The sequence below is a fragment of the Limanda limanda genome, chromosome 3 (genome assembly GCF_963576545.1).
Source record: "Limanda limanda chromosome 3, fLimLim1.1, whole genome shotgun sequence".
NCBI classification, from domain to species: domain Eukaryota; kingdom Metazoa; phylum Chordata; class Actinopteri; order Pleuronectiformes; family Pleuronectidae; genus Limanda; species Limanda limanda.
In genome coordinates, this window is record NC_083638.1 from 9,904,830 (window position 1) to 9,921,021 (window position 16,192).

Here is a 16,192-nt window from a genome sequence, read left to right on the forward strand (position 1 = left end):
TCACATGGCTGACGACATGTGTTTGAAAGGTTGAATAAATTATTTACGTTTAGGGCCAAGAGTGGAAAAAAAGAGGGGTTTTTTTCCTTGCTTTTTTTATTTTCTTAAAATTTATGATTTCCGATGTAAGAAACTGATTGAGAAACGAGATGTATGGTCACAGCTGTATGGTCACGGTGCTTCTCCTCAATCGGTTGTACTGTAGCTGTAAATGCTCACAGTAGGAAAATACAAGCAGTAACAGGCTCTTTTTATTTTACTGAGTGTACTTTCTTATTCTGAACACTTGTTGCTGGAACAAAAAAAAAAAAAAGGAAAAACTTAAATAAAAAAAAAATGTCCATGTTATCCTCATTGCTTCCCCGGTCACCTTCAGCTGATTCTCAAACAATCTTCTCCTCGCTCTCCTTTGAAAAGACTGGAATAAAATCAGTGCTTAATAAAAGGCTCTTCTCTTTCTCACACCCGACTCCTGACTGGTCTTTTTGTGTATGTGTTTTCTTGCTATTGCACATTCGTCCTGAGGATTAAATGATAGAGACAATCATAAATGAATAAATAGATATATGGGAAATAGGGTCAGCTGGGATTGGCTCCAGAGCTTAAAGGGAAGAGTCAGTACAGCCAATGGATGGATCTGGTGTTGGTCTGTTTCACACACATTGTCCCATGAAAATTCCAGTCATGCTTTAGCTCATTGCTCAATACTTTCCATCTTTCCATGCAGCCCATCTGTGGCCCATTCATTCCCATCGTACACGTTAATCTCATTAAAATTTGCAGCTGTGGATTAATGACACACACACATTTGATATGTGTTTGACTCTTAGGCGCCAGGCTTCACATGCAGAGGAAATACTTGTTAGTCGGATAAAGTGGTTTGTTTTTTTCCCTCAGGATTTTTTTTTAGGAAATTAAAACAAAAACAAGTGGATGTTTTTCGTGGACGGATGAGACAGAGGCTGAGGAAGAATCCATAAAATGCTGGTATGGATCCAGAGCAGGGGGGCGGATCTAGGATCAATAAAGAACCCATGATTAAAATACATGATCAAAATGAATCAATATAAAAAGCACAGATGTGATTTTTAACTAAATCTAATATAAAGTTTTTATTGAAAGCTCAGATAATTAGAGTTAAAGGAGACATGATGAATCTGGTCTTACACGCTGAGACATTTTCTGCATTATGGGTAAATTAATCTTTAGGTCCAAAAATAACCTTTGACCTCTTTATCCCAAATCTAACTAATTAACACTCAAATATGAAATAGCAAACTGAGTTTTTTGGAAATCTCAGCTTAAACCCTATATGATTAAATCTTTTTTATTTATTTTTTATTAAATAATCCTCACATTAATCCACTGTCCACTTCATTGATCAATCTATGGGGCTTTACTGCTGTATGGCAGCAGGGGGCGCTGTAAGACAGATCTGTCCAACACCTCCAGACAGAGCTACTTTTCAATCTCAGATTGTTTCCTCTGATCTTATGTAGATAAGCTCTGATGGATCGGATGATGAGTGAGGGCTACATGTGTGTGCTCATGATTCTGTCCTGTGCTATTTCAGGAACTCGGCCTTTGTAGTTTCACTCTTCCACCGGATCTCCCTCCTTAAGCTCAGACTTAGTGCAGCTGATCCCGGAGACATGAAGGCACCATGCCCCCATCTCTTACCAGTCAAGAGGATCAAACCCGCCGGGGGTGCAAGATTAGACATCACACCCACTGCCACCCCTTCTAACCCCAACTCCAGGAATATATGTCGCATGCAGCCCAAGCACACACAGACACACACACACTTGTCAGTCAAGTGGCTATTGTAAGGACATCAACCCCTTTGAACATAAGATGCATGCCAAAGTAGAGTCTCTCTCTCTCTCTCCTTCCTCTCCTCCGCTCTCTGTCTGTCTCTTAATTCTCCACAGCTGAGGGGACACATGGCATTGATCCCTCGAGAAAGCCCAAGGTCAGACTTCGGGCACAGACGTTCAAGACGGGAGGCCTGCCACAGTATCCGATATCATTCATTCAGTGTGATACACATCAGTGATTCAACACATGGGATGCTTCCTACGAATATAACACTGTTACCGTCACTGCTTGTTCCTCCATGATTTCCAAATTTGTCCAAAAGTGTCTCGGTTTTGGTGAGTAGACCAAAATGTCAAAGAGATGAGACACTGCAATTTTCTTCTTATGTGTCTACTACATCCGCTATTGGTCACTAACATCTGATAACATCAACTGGTGTAATGCATACATTAGAGCGGTAGAACATACAAGGGATAGTCCTCATCTTGTTCTAAGTTCTAAAATGGGACAATGTTTAGTTTAAAAAGGCAAAGAGTTAATGATGTCTGATCTGTATCATTGATCACAAGGCCAAAACACTTTATGACGCTAAGGTTATGTCACTAACATCCACTGGTGGCCGCTAATACCTGCTACCATCTACATGGTTGTTGGTAACTTAAATTGTGCAGAAGACCTTCAAATGTACAAGGGATATTCCCCATCTGGTTATGGGAATTTTTAACATTAATATAGTAATACAGACATCTATGGACAAACAAACAGGACAACTTTTTTGGGTGTAACACTTTTCATTCTCTCAGTTTTCATCAACTGGTTTGTTTAATCTTCTCCATAGGTATTATCTTGTTGGAGTAAATTTACAATCTACTATCTCAATCCACTTTTCTTGGGCTGAGACGATTGACCTTATCTCATCTTCTTGTGATTGCTGTCTCACTAGCTATCAGCAGAATTCTAACCAGGAACCAGTGAACAAGTGAAATTAAAGTTTGCCAAGATAATGAGCCATGTAAATCTGGGACACTGCATTTTGAATGACAGTATGGGGATGCAACAAATCATTATTTTTCATTGATTTGTTCAGTCGATAAAATGTTTAAAAAAAACCTAGGATCATGTCCTCAGATATTTGTATGATTGTATTCTGCACTTACCTGCTGAGTAATTATAACATGTATTATCTCTTTTTTTATGGATGTTAACAAACCAATATATCAGTGGATAAAAACAGAGACTTTTACTTGTAATAGAGTTTTTTTACAATGTAGTATCAACACTTACAAACAGGATCTGCTGCAAACGCACATGCTGATCTAACAAACTAAAACAATGTTTATCTGTACACACAGCATAATACATGTCCTCTAGCACCACCATGAGTTTTTTGTCTTGAGCTTTCAGTGAAAATAACTGCTCACAATTATTTGTCCTTAAATTCTTTATAAAAAAACACCCACTAATCTAATCAGCAGCACCTGCCCTCTGTGTTTGGTGCTAATGAGCAAACGTTTGCATGCTACCACTTGTCGAACGTGTAAAACACGACAGCTGCCGAAGATCAATGTGCTATCACGTTAGCTTGCTGATGTTAGCAGAGAGCTGAAGTGCAGCCTCAGTGTTTCTGGGTCGGCTACAGACAGACAGTCTTGTTTCTTATCTGAACAGAGGGGCCGAGCCTGAGGATAGTGATTGTAAAAGCCTTTGAGACAAACAGAGGTATTTTGGGGGGTTTGTAGTTTAAATAATTTTACAGGGTGGGGCCTATGTACGTTGATCTTGCCCCACTAGCATATGCATGTGTGTGTACACCTGCATTCCAGCCATTCCACTGTAAGAAGGAGGCTGTATTACAGCACTGGCTTCCTCCTCGTCCTCCTCGTCCTCCTCCTTACTGCAGGAAGTTCAGCACACACACACACGCAAACACACACACACGAACACACACACACACACACTGTGTACTTCTATCTTAGTGAGGACACTCATTGGCATAATTAATTCCCAAGCCCCGTACCCTAACCTTAACATAAACCTAATTCCATCCCTAACACTGAATCCAAGTCTTAAGCCTCAAACAGCCGATTGAAAGTGGGTCAGAATGTGAGGACCGGCCAAAATGTCCTCACTTTGTAGGCTCCAAGCTCACAAAGATATCTACACACACACACACACACACACACACACACACACACACACACACACACACACACACACACACACACACACACACACACACACACACACACACACACACACACACACACACACACACACACACAATTCAAACTTACAGAAAATGTCCATTACTTTGATTCAAAGGTTGTGCTGTTGCAGCTTTAGCCTCCACAGCTCAACACGAGCACATCAGTTAGATCATCTCTTAATAAAGAAGTTCACTCCTGTGGAGGTCGCACAGCCGGGCAGTTGTTACTGTCACTCATTATCATCACAGCCTCCCCCTGCACACTCATATGCACACACACACACACACACACACACACACACACACACATGGGCAAGTTGGAGCCTGTACAAACACCCACACATGACCCCAGTGTACACGCACACACACACTCACCCACTTCCCGACACACACACACACTCACACCAACACTCACACAAGCACACATGAGCCAAGGAGCATGGGCAGCAGGGTCACCCTAGCGCCATGCTTCATAAAGGGCGCCGTTACAATAGGTTTACTGTTACTCTGAGGACTGCCGGGATACAATGGGACTGAATGTATCGGCCTGATGCTTCTCTGTTTCTCTCCATTTTTCACTTGATGACAAGGAAGACAGACTGAGACGGGACAGCATGGTATCAGAGGACGCCCCTGAAGGTGAGCTGATTCACTGACGGATTACACCTCCATTTCTATGCATAGTAAGAGTGTAGTGCTGAGGAAGAGACATGAGGGGGAATAATTTATTGATGGTGGAATTTTGATGAGGCTGATACTGATGTGCTTAAAATACTTCTGTCACATACATGGTTCATTTGTCTCTGACACCCTGAGCATCCAACCCACTTGATCTCCTCCAGGACGTGAAATAACTGTAAAATGAGAAGTTACAAGAAGAGTCACAGGAGTTTGGTGTCATTTTGTTGAGATATTTCTTGGTAAATTTAGAAAATAAAAACAAGTGATGAGAAATGAAGACTGGAGAGGAGAGAGCAAAGGTAAACAAGCAAATGATCCAAGCAGAAGGAAGTACAGATGAAATATCACAGTTTCACAGATGGACACTTCCCAGAAGGCTACTGGGTAAGGTGCATCAAACTACAGAGAGCTGGGGTGAGAGGGGGGGGTCTCACTGAAAGAAGAGGAGAGGGGCGAGAGGGGGTTTGGGGTAACAGATGGGGACTCACCCAGATCCAGAGGGGTGTGGTGCTGAATTGTGAGATTCCTCTGAGTTGGGACAAGCTACGAGATATTCGGGCCGCAGCTGTCAACGGTCCAACACCTACGCAACTGCACCCTCCTTGCCCTCAGATTGTACAGACACAGTCACACAGTCACACAGTCACATTTCATATCTTGTGAAAGGCCTGCATGGTTGTTTTTGTCTAGCCAACAATGACAACGATTCAGGTTGTTCTGTTGTTAAAGATTAACATATCTTCTATATATATAGCGTCTGGGCACCGGGAGTCTCCAGGTTGTATTTGCTCACGGCGTGGCCCGTCTGAATTCTATTACTCTTGTTTGGCCAAAGTTCAGTCGGCCAACTTACACTGTGGAGGAAATAATCAGAAACTCTCTAGGTAAAAGTAGTAATAAACATATCCCATTACAAGAGTCTTCAAATTTCAGCCAGAAACACATGCTAACAGTATCAAAGTAAGTACTCGTTCTGCATGAAGGTATATTGTTACATCATAGGAATATTAATAGTGATGCATCAATGTGTAAACAGCGTTTTACTGCTTGTTTTGGTGGAGGTAGTTTTAACCAGTAACATTAACAGTCAGGAATTTTTTTTCATTGGTTTAAAACCAAGGGGTTGACCCCAAAATGTCATCGGAAAAAACTGAGGGGTCATAAGAGGATTGTAAAAAAAGATAGAAAATGAGAAGAAGAAAAAGTGAATCGCTGAATCAGCACATGCCAGGATATGTCTGTTTGTTAAGGCCTCTACAGCCTTGTGTTGTCTTGAACTGGTGCGTTGCTGTATAGTCTGAGCACAGGATTAGAATGTTAATTAAAAAATGCCGGTGCTTGACCTAAAAATAATTCAATTAGTTTCGTGTTTTGAAATAATATTATGCTAAATCATAACTGTAGCTGGATCTAAAGATGGTCTGACATACATTTAAATTGAGCCTGTCAGCTTTAAAACAAGGCTCACAAAGTCGAAACGTTATTAAATAGTTAGTCACGATTATAACTTAGAGACAAAAAATATGAAAAACTATAAAATAAATTAAACTACAAAATAAACCTAAGCACAAAAATATAAATTTCAAAGTAAAAAACGAACTAAATCATGGAGTCAAAAAATCTAAATGGAAAAAAAATGATATTGCCTGTAAACTCAGAGATTGTCATGTTTAAGACTCAAATTATGAGATACCAAGTCACGTAAAAACTACATAAAATAAATTCTGAGAAACTAAATCAAGTGTTCATCAAGTCTTTGTCCCTCTCTGCTGAAAGAAGAGGTTTAAAACCACACGTCCTTATCTCAGGAGCAAAACTCAGTCTATGAACTTCAAAGCAACAATACTTTGATTTCAATAATGAGAAACCGAAATTAACGATATCGGCTGATGTGCGATTTTTTTCTTGATATAATTGTTTTTGCCTTAGTCAGCGCACACACACAGACACACACACACACACACACATTTCTCACCTGAGCGGAAGTGGACATATAAAGGCAGCGCAGGTGAGACGCCCCCCCCAGCTCCTCCCCAGCCCGCGGTGCACTCGCTTCGCAGCAGCGGGTCCGTGTCAATCCGCTAAAATATGAGACAACTTGACACAACTCTTCTTTTTGTACCTTGTCCAAACAGAAACCTCACGGACTAATGGGGCTTATTCTGCTGAGCCTGATTCTCCGCTACTGGATCAGCAGCGTGGAAGGTAAGAACAACAAACAAACACACACACACAAGGGGAACACGTTTAGAATGAGACAATACAAAATCACAGCTTCTCAACAATATGACATGAATCCCGTTTTGCTATTTATGTCATATTTATGAATGGTTAACCTGCGAGGATATTGTGAAAGACACATTTCAACGGTCAGGGGGTTTTATTACTCTTTACTGCACTTGATAGTATTCAATAAAGTAGTTATAGGTCACATATTAATAAATGATTCACACTCTAACTTAAACTTCCCGTTGACATTTTATCATGTCCTAAAGCTTCACACGCTTGGGGAACTCAGGTGGTTCCTGTGGTTCCTTGACCCTGACTGTGTTCATGTGTGTTCAGGATCATGTTCGACTGGCAGCGCTGGGACTTGTGACCAATGTCTGCAGCTCAGTCCTCACTGTGCCTGGTGCACACAGGAGGTAAGCTGCCAGGCGGGTGTGCGGGCATGACACCACCTTGCACCTTCGGATTATTACAGACTGTTATGCCATGAGCAGGATTGAAATAAAACCACTACTACCGTTACTTCATTTCTCAGAACTTCACAGACTGGTTCTCAGTCAGCGAAAGATGTGACACACTGGATATCTTGGTGGAAAAGGGATGTGCCAGGAGCCAGCTGGAGTTCCCCGTCTCCGAAGGTCAAATCCTCCTTGATCTCCCACTCGGGAAGAAGACAGACAGCGCTAACAGCACCCAGATCTCTCCACAGAAGATGGCCCTCAAGCTGCGAGCTGGTATGCAACCCAAAGTGTTTTTGAACTGTCTCCAGGTCCTCGTATTCAGACAGAAAGTAAGGTGTGTGACTTTAGATTTTTTTTTTGCACAGGCAGTCAGGTGACGTTCCAGGTCAAGATCCAACACACAGACGACTATCCCGTGGACGTGTACTATCTGATGGACCTGTCAGCGTCCATGATCGATGACCTGGAGATGATCAAATTCTTGGGCTCCTCTCTGTCTGAAGAGATGGCCAACCTCACCAGTAAATTTCGCATGGGCTTCGGTTCTTTCGTGGAGAAGCCGGTGCTGCCGTTCATCAGGATCACAGAGGAGGAGCTGGCCAACCCCTGCAGGTAAACAACAAAACATCAGCAACATCCTCAACCCTGAGATTCTACTTGTATCTAATGTTTGTGTCCCGGTGTGTCACAGTGGCGTGGGCTCAACCTGCCTGCCAGCGTTTGGCTATAAACACGTCTTGTCTCTGACGAGCAGAACAGACCAGTTCAACGAGATCATTTTGAAGCAGCGTGTGTCCGCAAACATCGACTTGCCAGAGTGCGGCTTCGACGCTATCATGCAAGTGGCCGTTTGTGGGGTAAGACGATAATACGTTTTTTTTAATGTATGAAGCTAAACGTTGGTTAGTTTGTGATTCTGTGCTGTGAGTGGCCCCCCTGGTGATGATGTGTCTCCTGATAGGACAAGATAGGCTGGAGGAATGACTCCATGCGTCTGCTGGTGTTCGTCAGTGATGCCGACTCACACTTCGGGATGGACAGTAAGATGGCCGGCATCGTGATTCCTAACGACGGCCAGTGTCACCTGGATGGCAACAACGAGTACTCCATGTCCACAGTGCAGGTGAACCCACAATGGTCCCTATTGTTTTATTTTCATTTCAGAAAGACAAATCATACAGAAATAGTTGTGTATTTTTTTTAACATTTTCTTTCTTGAAACCCTCAGTTCCCTGACTTTAATTCCTGAGTCATTATAGGCTCGGCTGTGACGATCACCACTGCCTCACTGTACACACTCACTGTTGACATATCACCATGTTTGGTGGTTTTCAGGAGTATCCGACTCTCGGTCAGCTGATTGATAAAGTCATGGAGAACAACATCCTGCTGATATTTGCTGTGACCAAGGAGCAGACACAAAACTATAAGGTAACAGCTCCGTCCTGTAAAGGTGTATATCTCGTTCTTCTAGAATAACTTTGTGTGAGCACAGTTTTTACTGAGGTTAACATATTCATGCATTAAGCTACATTCTCATCCAACCTGTTGGAACTGGCCCCCTTACCCTCCACAATGCGTTTTGCACCATGAGCCAGGTCTGCCCAGATTTGTAACTTTCCTTGTGCTGTTTTTCTGGTGTTTTGTGTTTGTTTTTTTCCATCATAGAACTATGCAGATCTCATACCTGGAGCCACAGTCGGAGCTCTGGCCACCGATTCGAGGAACATCCTGGAACTGATTGTAACAGCGTACAAAGTAAATAAAGGGTCTTGGTGATGTGGGTGTGCAGGTAGTGTGTGTGTGTGTGTGTGTGCAAGCACTGGTCATGTGAGATAAAACCGATAACACCTGCCGTAATAAAAGCAGAAAATAACTGTTGAAATGTAATTCAATCATAATTTCCAACGTGAAGTTTTAAGCTTGAGCCAAGTTTTATCCAAACACACATGTGGATTTAAAGCGGGCATGAATCCCAGTGAGTGTCAGTATCTCTGCCTTCTCATTGTCTCGCTTTTCTCTTTTCATTCTTCCTCCCATTACATTTTTTCCGTTCACCAACCCGGTGCTTTGCTTCAGCATGTTCCGCAGCGAGTCTCTTCTTGTCCAAGCCGTTTGATCTGCTCGTCCCTCCGACTCTCATTTGCTCTTTTCTTCCCCCACTCGCTCCCTCGCTCTCTCTCTCTCTCCCAGTGTCTCTCCGGCTCTGTACCTCCTTCACTCGTTGTCCTTTTTTTTGTAAATCCCCCCCCTGGCGGCGAGTCGGCAGTCCTCTAATTACTTCATCAGTCTTGTTGCTAACACCCACTTTTGGCCACTGCCACGTTAACCACACTGAAGAGAGCAGAGCCTGGCATCACACTGATTCTAGATAAAAACAAAGTAAAAAGAGATATTTAGTGATGGAGGACAGATGATGAGTATTTACACTTACCTGCAGTTTGGGATTAATGTTTGTTTCTCAGTGGATAGATTGCTGAGCCGTCCCACTTCAATTACCCTTCAGCGTATTTACTGAAAAACACGTCCAAGTCTTTTGAATCTGTTTTACCGTAATACACCTTCAGTTTGGGTGTATCCCCAACGACCGTCCACCCGTTTTTTCCTCCCTAGCAACGCTGGAGACACAGAACAATCACAGGCACGGCGGGAAACACACAGTTAACCCTCCGTTGGCACCCAGACAGTCCGTCAGAGAGTTCATTAGTCAGTCTCACACAGCATGTCCTCGAGCAGAGGTGAGCTCTCACTCTTTCTCCAGGCGTTTCGTACGAGCACTGCACACCTGGTAGGCTGACTCACTCAGAGAGAGTTAGTTATAGGTGGGTTCAGACGTTCCCTCGCATGTCACAGGTCAGCGCAGGGTGAACGTATAATCCCAGTTAAAACCCTGGAAACCACACCTCACGGCAACAAAAGCCAGAAGCAAGAATTGGTTTGATCGTCGGCTTTTGGGGATTTTTGTTTGCTGTGTTGTGGAGGGAACCTTTCTGGTCCGTTCTTGTCTGTGCTGACGTTGGCGTTTCCAGGCAGGGACCTGCAATTATCATGCACTCTTTTCCAGGAACTGCGCTCCGAGATCGAAGTAGAGGTCCACGGAGACACAGAGGATCTGCAGATGTCCTTCACAGCCATTTGTCCCAATGGTACTGTCCTGCCCGACCTGAAACGCTGCTCCAACGTCAAACCAGGGGAGACGGTCAGTTGCTTATACTCTAAATTGCCCATTCTTTGCATTTGAATGCCACCTTTCATGCAAGCTGGTGCAATGTGGTTCACCAACAAACCAATTCATTAGACTAAAAATACATTTTTAAAAGAAAGTCTTAAAGGTTTAGTGTGTAAGAGAGATCTATTGGCCAAATTGAATATAAAATCATCCTTGTGATGTTTTTTTAAGAGTGTGTTTCATCTAAATTATATCAAAAACCCTCAGACTAGAAGCAAGAAACATGAGGCAGATAGATACATGTAGGAACTCTACCAATAAAATGCTGGCGCTCAAAGGTGTCAGGACAAACTGTTGATAACTAAAGAGTAACTCATAGATTAAATGATAAACATGGAGATAATTGGGAAAAAGGTCTGACACACAAGGGCAGGTGTGCTCGAGAGACGAGGGAGGATCAGGAAGGGAAGTGACCAACTTTGTAGATCGGTGATATAATGACGCTTTTGTCAGTTGCACTTCAAGGAACCTTCTTAGTGGGAGAGATGCAGCACCTGAATTTGGACACAGAGAATAGAGTATATCATTTTAGTAATATGCATAGGGCCCTGGTGTGTATTAAGGCTTTAACGGCCGAGACGAAACCTGTTCAAATTCATGGTCGTACTCTGACGTCCTCTTGGGTCCTCAGGTCGTGTTCAATGTGACCGTGGAGCTCCCGGGATGCCTGTCAGGAGTCCGGCACTTCTCCCTCCGAGCGGTGGGCCAGCAGGACAGTCTGGAGGTGGAACTGGAGTCTCTTTGCTCGTGCGACTGCCGGCAGCCCCCTGAAGCAAACAGCAGCCAGTGCACCGAGGGCCTGGGGGAGTTCCATTGTGGCGTGTGCGTGTGCCAGCCGGGGTTCCTGGGAGCCCAGTGCGAGTGCAACGAGGAGAGCATCTTGTTGAGCAACTGCCTCGCCAGCAATGAGTCCGAAGTGTGCAGCAGTCAAGGGAAGTGCTACTGCGGCCAGTGTGTGTGTCATGCATCCAGCTTCGGCCGCATCTATGGACCTTACTGCGAGTGTGACAACTACTCCTGTGTTCGCTTCCGGGGAGAACTCTGTGGAGGTGAGCGACTTCTCCAGAATGGGATGATCATCCGTTGGTGAGCCTTTCATTTGAGTTCATGTGTGTCTTCCAGGCCATGGATTGTGCGACTGCGGTGAGTGTCACTGTGAAAGTGGTTGGACGGGGGAGTACTGCAACTGCAGCACCAGCACTGAAGCGTGCATGTCGGAGGACGGCTCTGTCTGCAGCGGCCGGGGGAAATGCAAGTGTGGCCAGTGTGCCTGCGCTGTACCCGGAGCGTCTGGGGACAAGTGTGAGAAGTGCCTGACATGTGGAGACGCCTGTAGCTCTGCAAGGTGAGAACCCATTCAGGCCAGCGGCTTTTGAAAGGTGAATACTGGCTCAGTGTAAAGGTTTTTTTTTGTCGGCTTTACCTCTTGAATTGTTGTTTCTTTACCTGAAAAGATATAAGATGTTGTCTCCTTGCACGACATGATCTGTCTGTTCTTTGGAGCTCAGACGTATCCGATTCTGGCGTCCCTTGTTCACATGTGTCTACACCTTCCATGGGACATCAAAAGACAACTAATGTCCTCAGCAGAGCACTAAGAGATTTCCTTTCTCCTTTGCCAAGCAGCTGTCAGGCCCAGGGCCATTTGATATCACTGTTGTAGAGGAGACGGGTGATAGAGGCTGAATGAAGGCTTGGGAAAACTGGTGATAAGTGACCAACACTGTGATTCTTAAACCTCAAGCTGTTTCTCAAATTGTTTTAATACCAGGAGCTGTGTGGAGTGTCACCTCCTAGATAAGGACGAGGCTGAGCTCTGTGAACAGAGGTGCAGCGTTCCTAAAATGTCCGTCAACACAACAGAAGGTAAATCATCACTTTAAATGGAAAGATACTTTTAGTTTGAGTTATTTTAGTTACACAAGTACAGTTTGCCCTTTTTTTGTTACTCTGTGTTCTGCCTAATCCAAAAAGGGTGTTGTTTTCATCCCTGTGTCTCTGTACAACGTGACTTAACACTGCATGGATACATGTTCACCAAACTTATGGGATTGTTACTTTGGAGTATATCTCCAGATGGTTTTGAAGCTCGAAGGTCAAAGTCAAAACAAACGTCACGTGGATAATGTCATTTTACGAGATAATAATATATTCTTTTTTATTATTCCGCATCATAACCTCATGATAAGGGACATTTTCAAGAAGTCACAATTAAATGAGAAAATTATCTCATGCGTAGTAAAAAAATATTTTCCCAGGAATCTCTGCATCAAATTGCATGCATTAACTTTTGCATTAACAAATTGGAAACATAATCTACAGCTCATTTAGAACAACCAATCATTTGTTATCTTATGTTTACATGAAATTAAATTGCATTATTGCAATATAAACATGTTTTGCATTGCCCTAGTGAGGTGTATACAGCCTGCATGCAGCGTATGCATCAGCCCACTCATGCTTTTTATTTTCTGATTGCTCACGTCAAGTTCAGGGTTGGGTGAGAAACATCAAATTGTATAAATGGCTATTTCCTAAGACGAAGATTTATATCAGAATATGGATATGCATGCATAATCAACCATTAATAAATTGGGTTTGACCGTGATATATTACATGAGGAGTCTTGTAACCTGCGCTGTAAATGAGTCCATTCTCCCGTGTGGTCATGTTTTCGATAGTGGAATCAACACAGGGCCGTGCTAAGTTCCCCCATGGGTCAGAGATTTGAAGGAATGCTGACCTGCACTGACTTGTGTGTGTCTCTGAAGTCCGAATCCCCTTCTTCTTAACACAACACCATCCACGTCCATTCAGTCAGCCCTTGATAATGGGGAACATATTATTTACCTTGTCTTACAGGCAGAGCTATTGTAGTGCATGTGAATAGCCAAAGAGCCTTGTCCTCCTTTTATAGAAGAGATTATTTTAAACCCACTATACTTGTGCAAGCTGAGAGGTATATCTGATTATCAGAGAGGATTTTCAGGCTTCAGCTGTGATGTACAATGGGGTGGTCCACACACACATGCACACACCAGATTGTAGTCTTTGATATGGAAATCACAACAGAGGGGAGTATATCCTTTTACATTCTCAGCACAATGTGGAAAGGGAAGGGGATACACGATGGATTTGTCTCGTCCTTATGGATATGCATGTTCACATCTCCTCCCAGATTATGACAAGAGCTCCTCTTTGTCATGCACGCTGATGACGGAGAACGAGTGCTGGATCTCTTTTGATGTGGTGGAAAGTGAGACAGGTACCACTGCCTACAACCTCCAGATGTACGGTAAGCCATGAAACAACCACACAGAAAACAGGTTCAATTTAAGGGGAGATCTGGCACGAGTCTCATCTGCCCCACCTGTCCCGTCCCAGGTTGCCCAGAGCCTCCGAACATCCCCATGATCATCCTGGGAGTCTCCCTCTCCATCGTGTGTATCGGCCTGATCCTGCTGGCGGTGTGGAAGGTGCTGGTGTCGGTGCACGACCGTAAAGAGGTCGCCAAGTTTGAGGCGGAGAAATCAAAAGCGAAATGGCAGTCGGTAAGACCCTGAAGTCGTTCAAAAGCTGGTACTGTGTTTTCTCACCGTTTAAACCATAAACTGTATATAAGCATCGACAAAATGGCTGCTAGGCAAAGGGGAAACTAAAGCTTCTCAATCACTCTGATGGAATAAGGTTGTCAAAGGTCAAAGGTCACGGTGACTTCATATATGAGTGTGTGGGATAAAGTTTTTAGGCTGAAACTGCACTGGTTGGCGGAAGCAGTGTAACCACTTTTAAACGGATAAGAAAAGGACATTTTCTACAAACTTAATTTTTGTTACAAACTGTTACAAAAAATATGAATGAGCCACTTCTTTATGATGAATAAGCGTTGAAGTCCTGCTGTGGTACATGTTTAGTAGAGCGAGAAAATCTGCAGCAAAAAATAGCTACAAACAAACAAACTACCTTCAGGAATGTTTGCTAAACAAATTTGAAAGTCCAGCTGATTCAGAGGTGCAGGCTAAAAATAAGAGTATTTATGAGCCACTTTTATTTTTAAAACAAATGAGAACAAATATCCAAGGTTTTGATTTTGGTGACGATATTTTAATGATCTTCATGTGTTTGTGCTTTTTCTTGTTTTTGCTCTTCTCAGGGGACCAACCCTTTGTTCAGAAGCTCGACGTCCACCTTCAAAAATGTAACTTACAAGAACACACAGAGAGAAAAGACCATAACCATGAATTCCTACTGATGATAAACTGGAGACGTTGCAAACCAACATCTGAGTGCACTTAAGTGTGTGTGTGTGTGTGTGTGTGTGTGTGTGTGTCTGTCTGTGTGTGTGTGTGTGGATAATAGACTGTATATAAAGATGGACGACATGACTGCTCCCCAAAAGTGAAGCCAAAGTGTCTTGATTGCCCCCTGGTGGCCGCCTGCATTATAGGTCATAAACTCTGCCTCACCCATGGTAGTGGATGGGACATGGGCCGAACTAAAAGTGACAGTATTCATCAGAATACGTTTTTCTCAAAGATGGTTTCTGTCATTTGAGGTAGTTCTAATCACACAGATGTTTGTTCAAGAGTTCGGTGTTTCCGTTAAGTTTGGATTTAATTCATTCAGTCATTAGATGCTATAAAAACGGGGCAAACATCACGATTCACAACTGAGACTGAGTCACCATTGGTTGAGAATGTGCCTGGGCAGGACCTCGCCACTGCTTCCTCTGGCTGCAGCTGCTCAAGATGGCAGTGTTCGTATCTGGCTTTTGGCTTCATTTCTGTATAGTGTAGCTAAGTGGAGACACGTCGTCCATCGTTATCTACACTCTGTTGCGTGGATCTGTCTCTGTGATGATTCAGAGATGCCAGAACACAGTAGACTCTGAAACTGTGAATGGATGAACACTACATGATGAACTTGCTGCTGTCAAAGTGCACTGTCCATGTATAAACACTGCACTCTCCTGTTGCATGATCCTGCAAACTCACACTGATGTTTGTCCACTGTAACATGCAGCTTGAAAGGAGGAGTCTACACTACGAGTGGTCTACTACTGAAAAAAAGTCCTTAATTGTAATGAATGTAAATATACTGGTGGATGATTGTGATTGTTTTTTATTTTATATATTGTGCTTGATGTTTTATTTTAAAGAAAGGCTGAGCCTTTAATGTTTTTTAGTGACATGGCACATAAATAAAAGCAAAGTTCTGACTTATTGTGAAAGGATTCTTTCATTGTGTGTTTCTCAAATCCAGACAGATATTGATGACACCGATTAGATCAGGTTTCAGAGGAACACAATTTGAAGTGGGTTTAAGGGGAAGTCAGTGAGAACTGAAAAAAGTGATCCAACAAATTTGTACTTTTGGTCCAACATGTAAATTTGCAACATTCAGCCAAACGCAGGCGTAAGTTTATATACTCTAATCATAAATAACAGTTTACAACATAAACAACTGTCCCTCTTGCTCTTCATCTACTTTTCTCACAGACCCTCATCAATGTTGCTAAAACCTTTATCCTGATGGTGTTTTCCTACACTTCACATCTATTGCACTTCT

The 16,192-nt window shown here is 43.1% G+C and overlaps 1 protein-coding gene across 1 annotated transcript; it reads left to right on the top strand.

Moving 5' to 3' along the window:
• The first annotated feature begins 7,813 nt into the window (after positions 1-7,813).
• itgb6 (integrin, beta 6) lies at positions 7,814-14,876 on the top strand. The gene is made up of 12 exons (XM_061068375.1): positions 7,814-8,007; positions 8,087-8,252; positions 8,357-8,518; positions 8,731-8,826; positions 9,064-9,153; positions 10,460-10,594; positions 11,256-11,673; positions 11,747-11,969; positions 12,396-12,490; positions 13,803-13,919; positions 14,009-14,175; positions 14,778-14,876. The coding sequence occupies exons 1-12, from the start codon at positions 7,829-7,831 to the stop codon at positions 14,874-14,876; spliced, it is 1,947 nt and encodes a 648-aa protein (XP_060924358.1). The 5' UTR covers positions 7,814-7,828.
• The last annotated feature ends 1,316 nt before the right edge of the window (positions 14,877-16,192 follow it).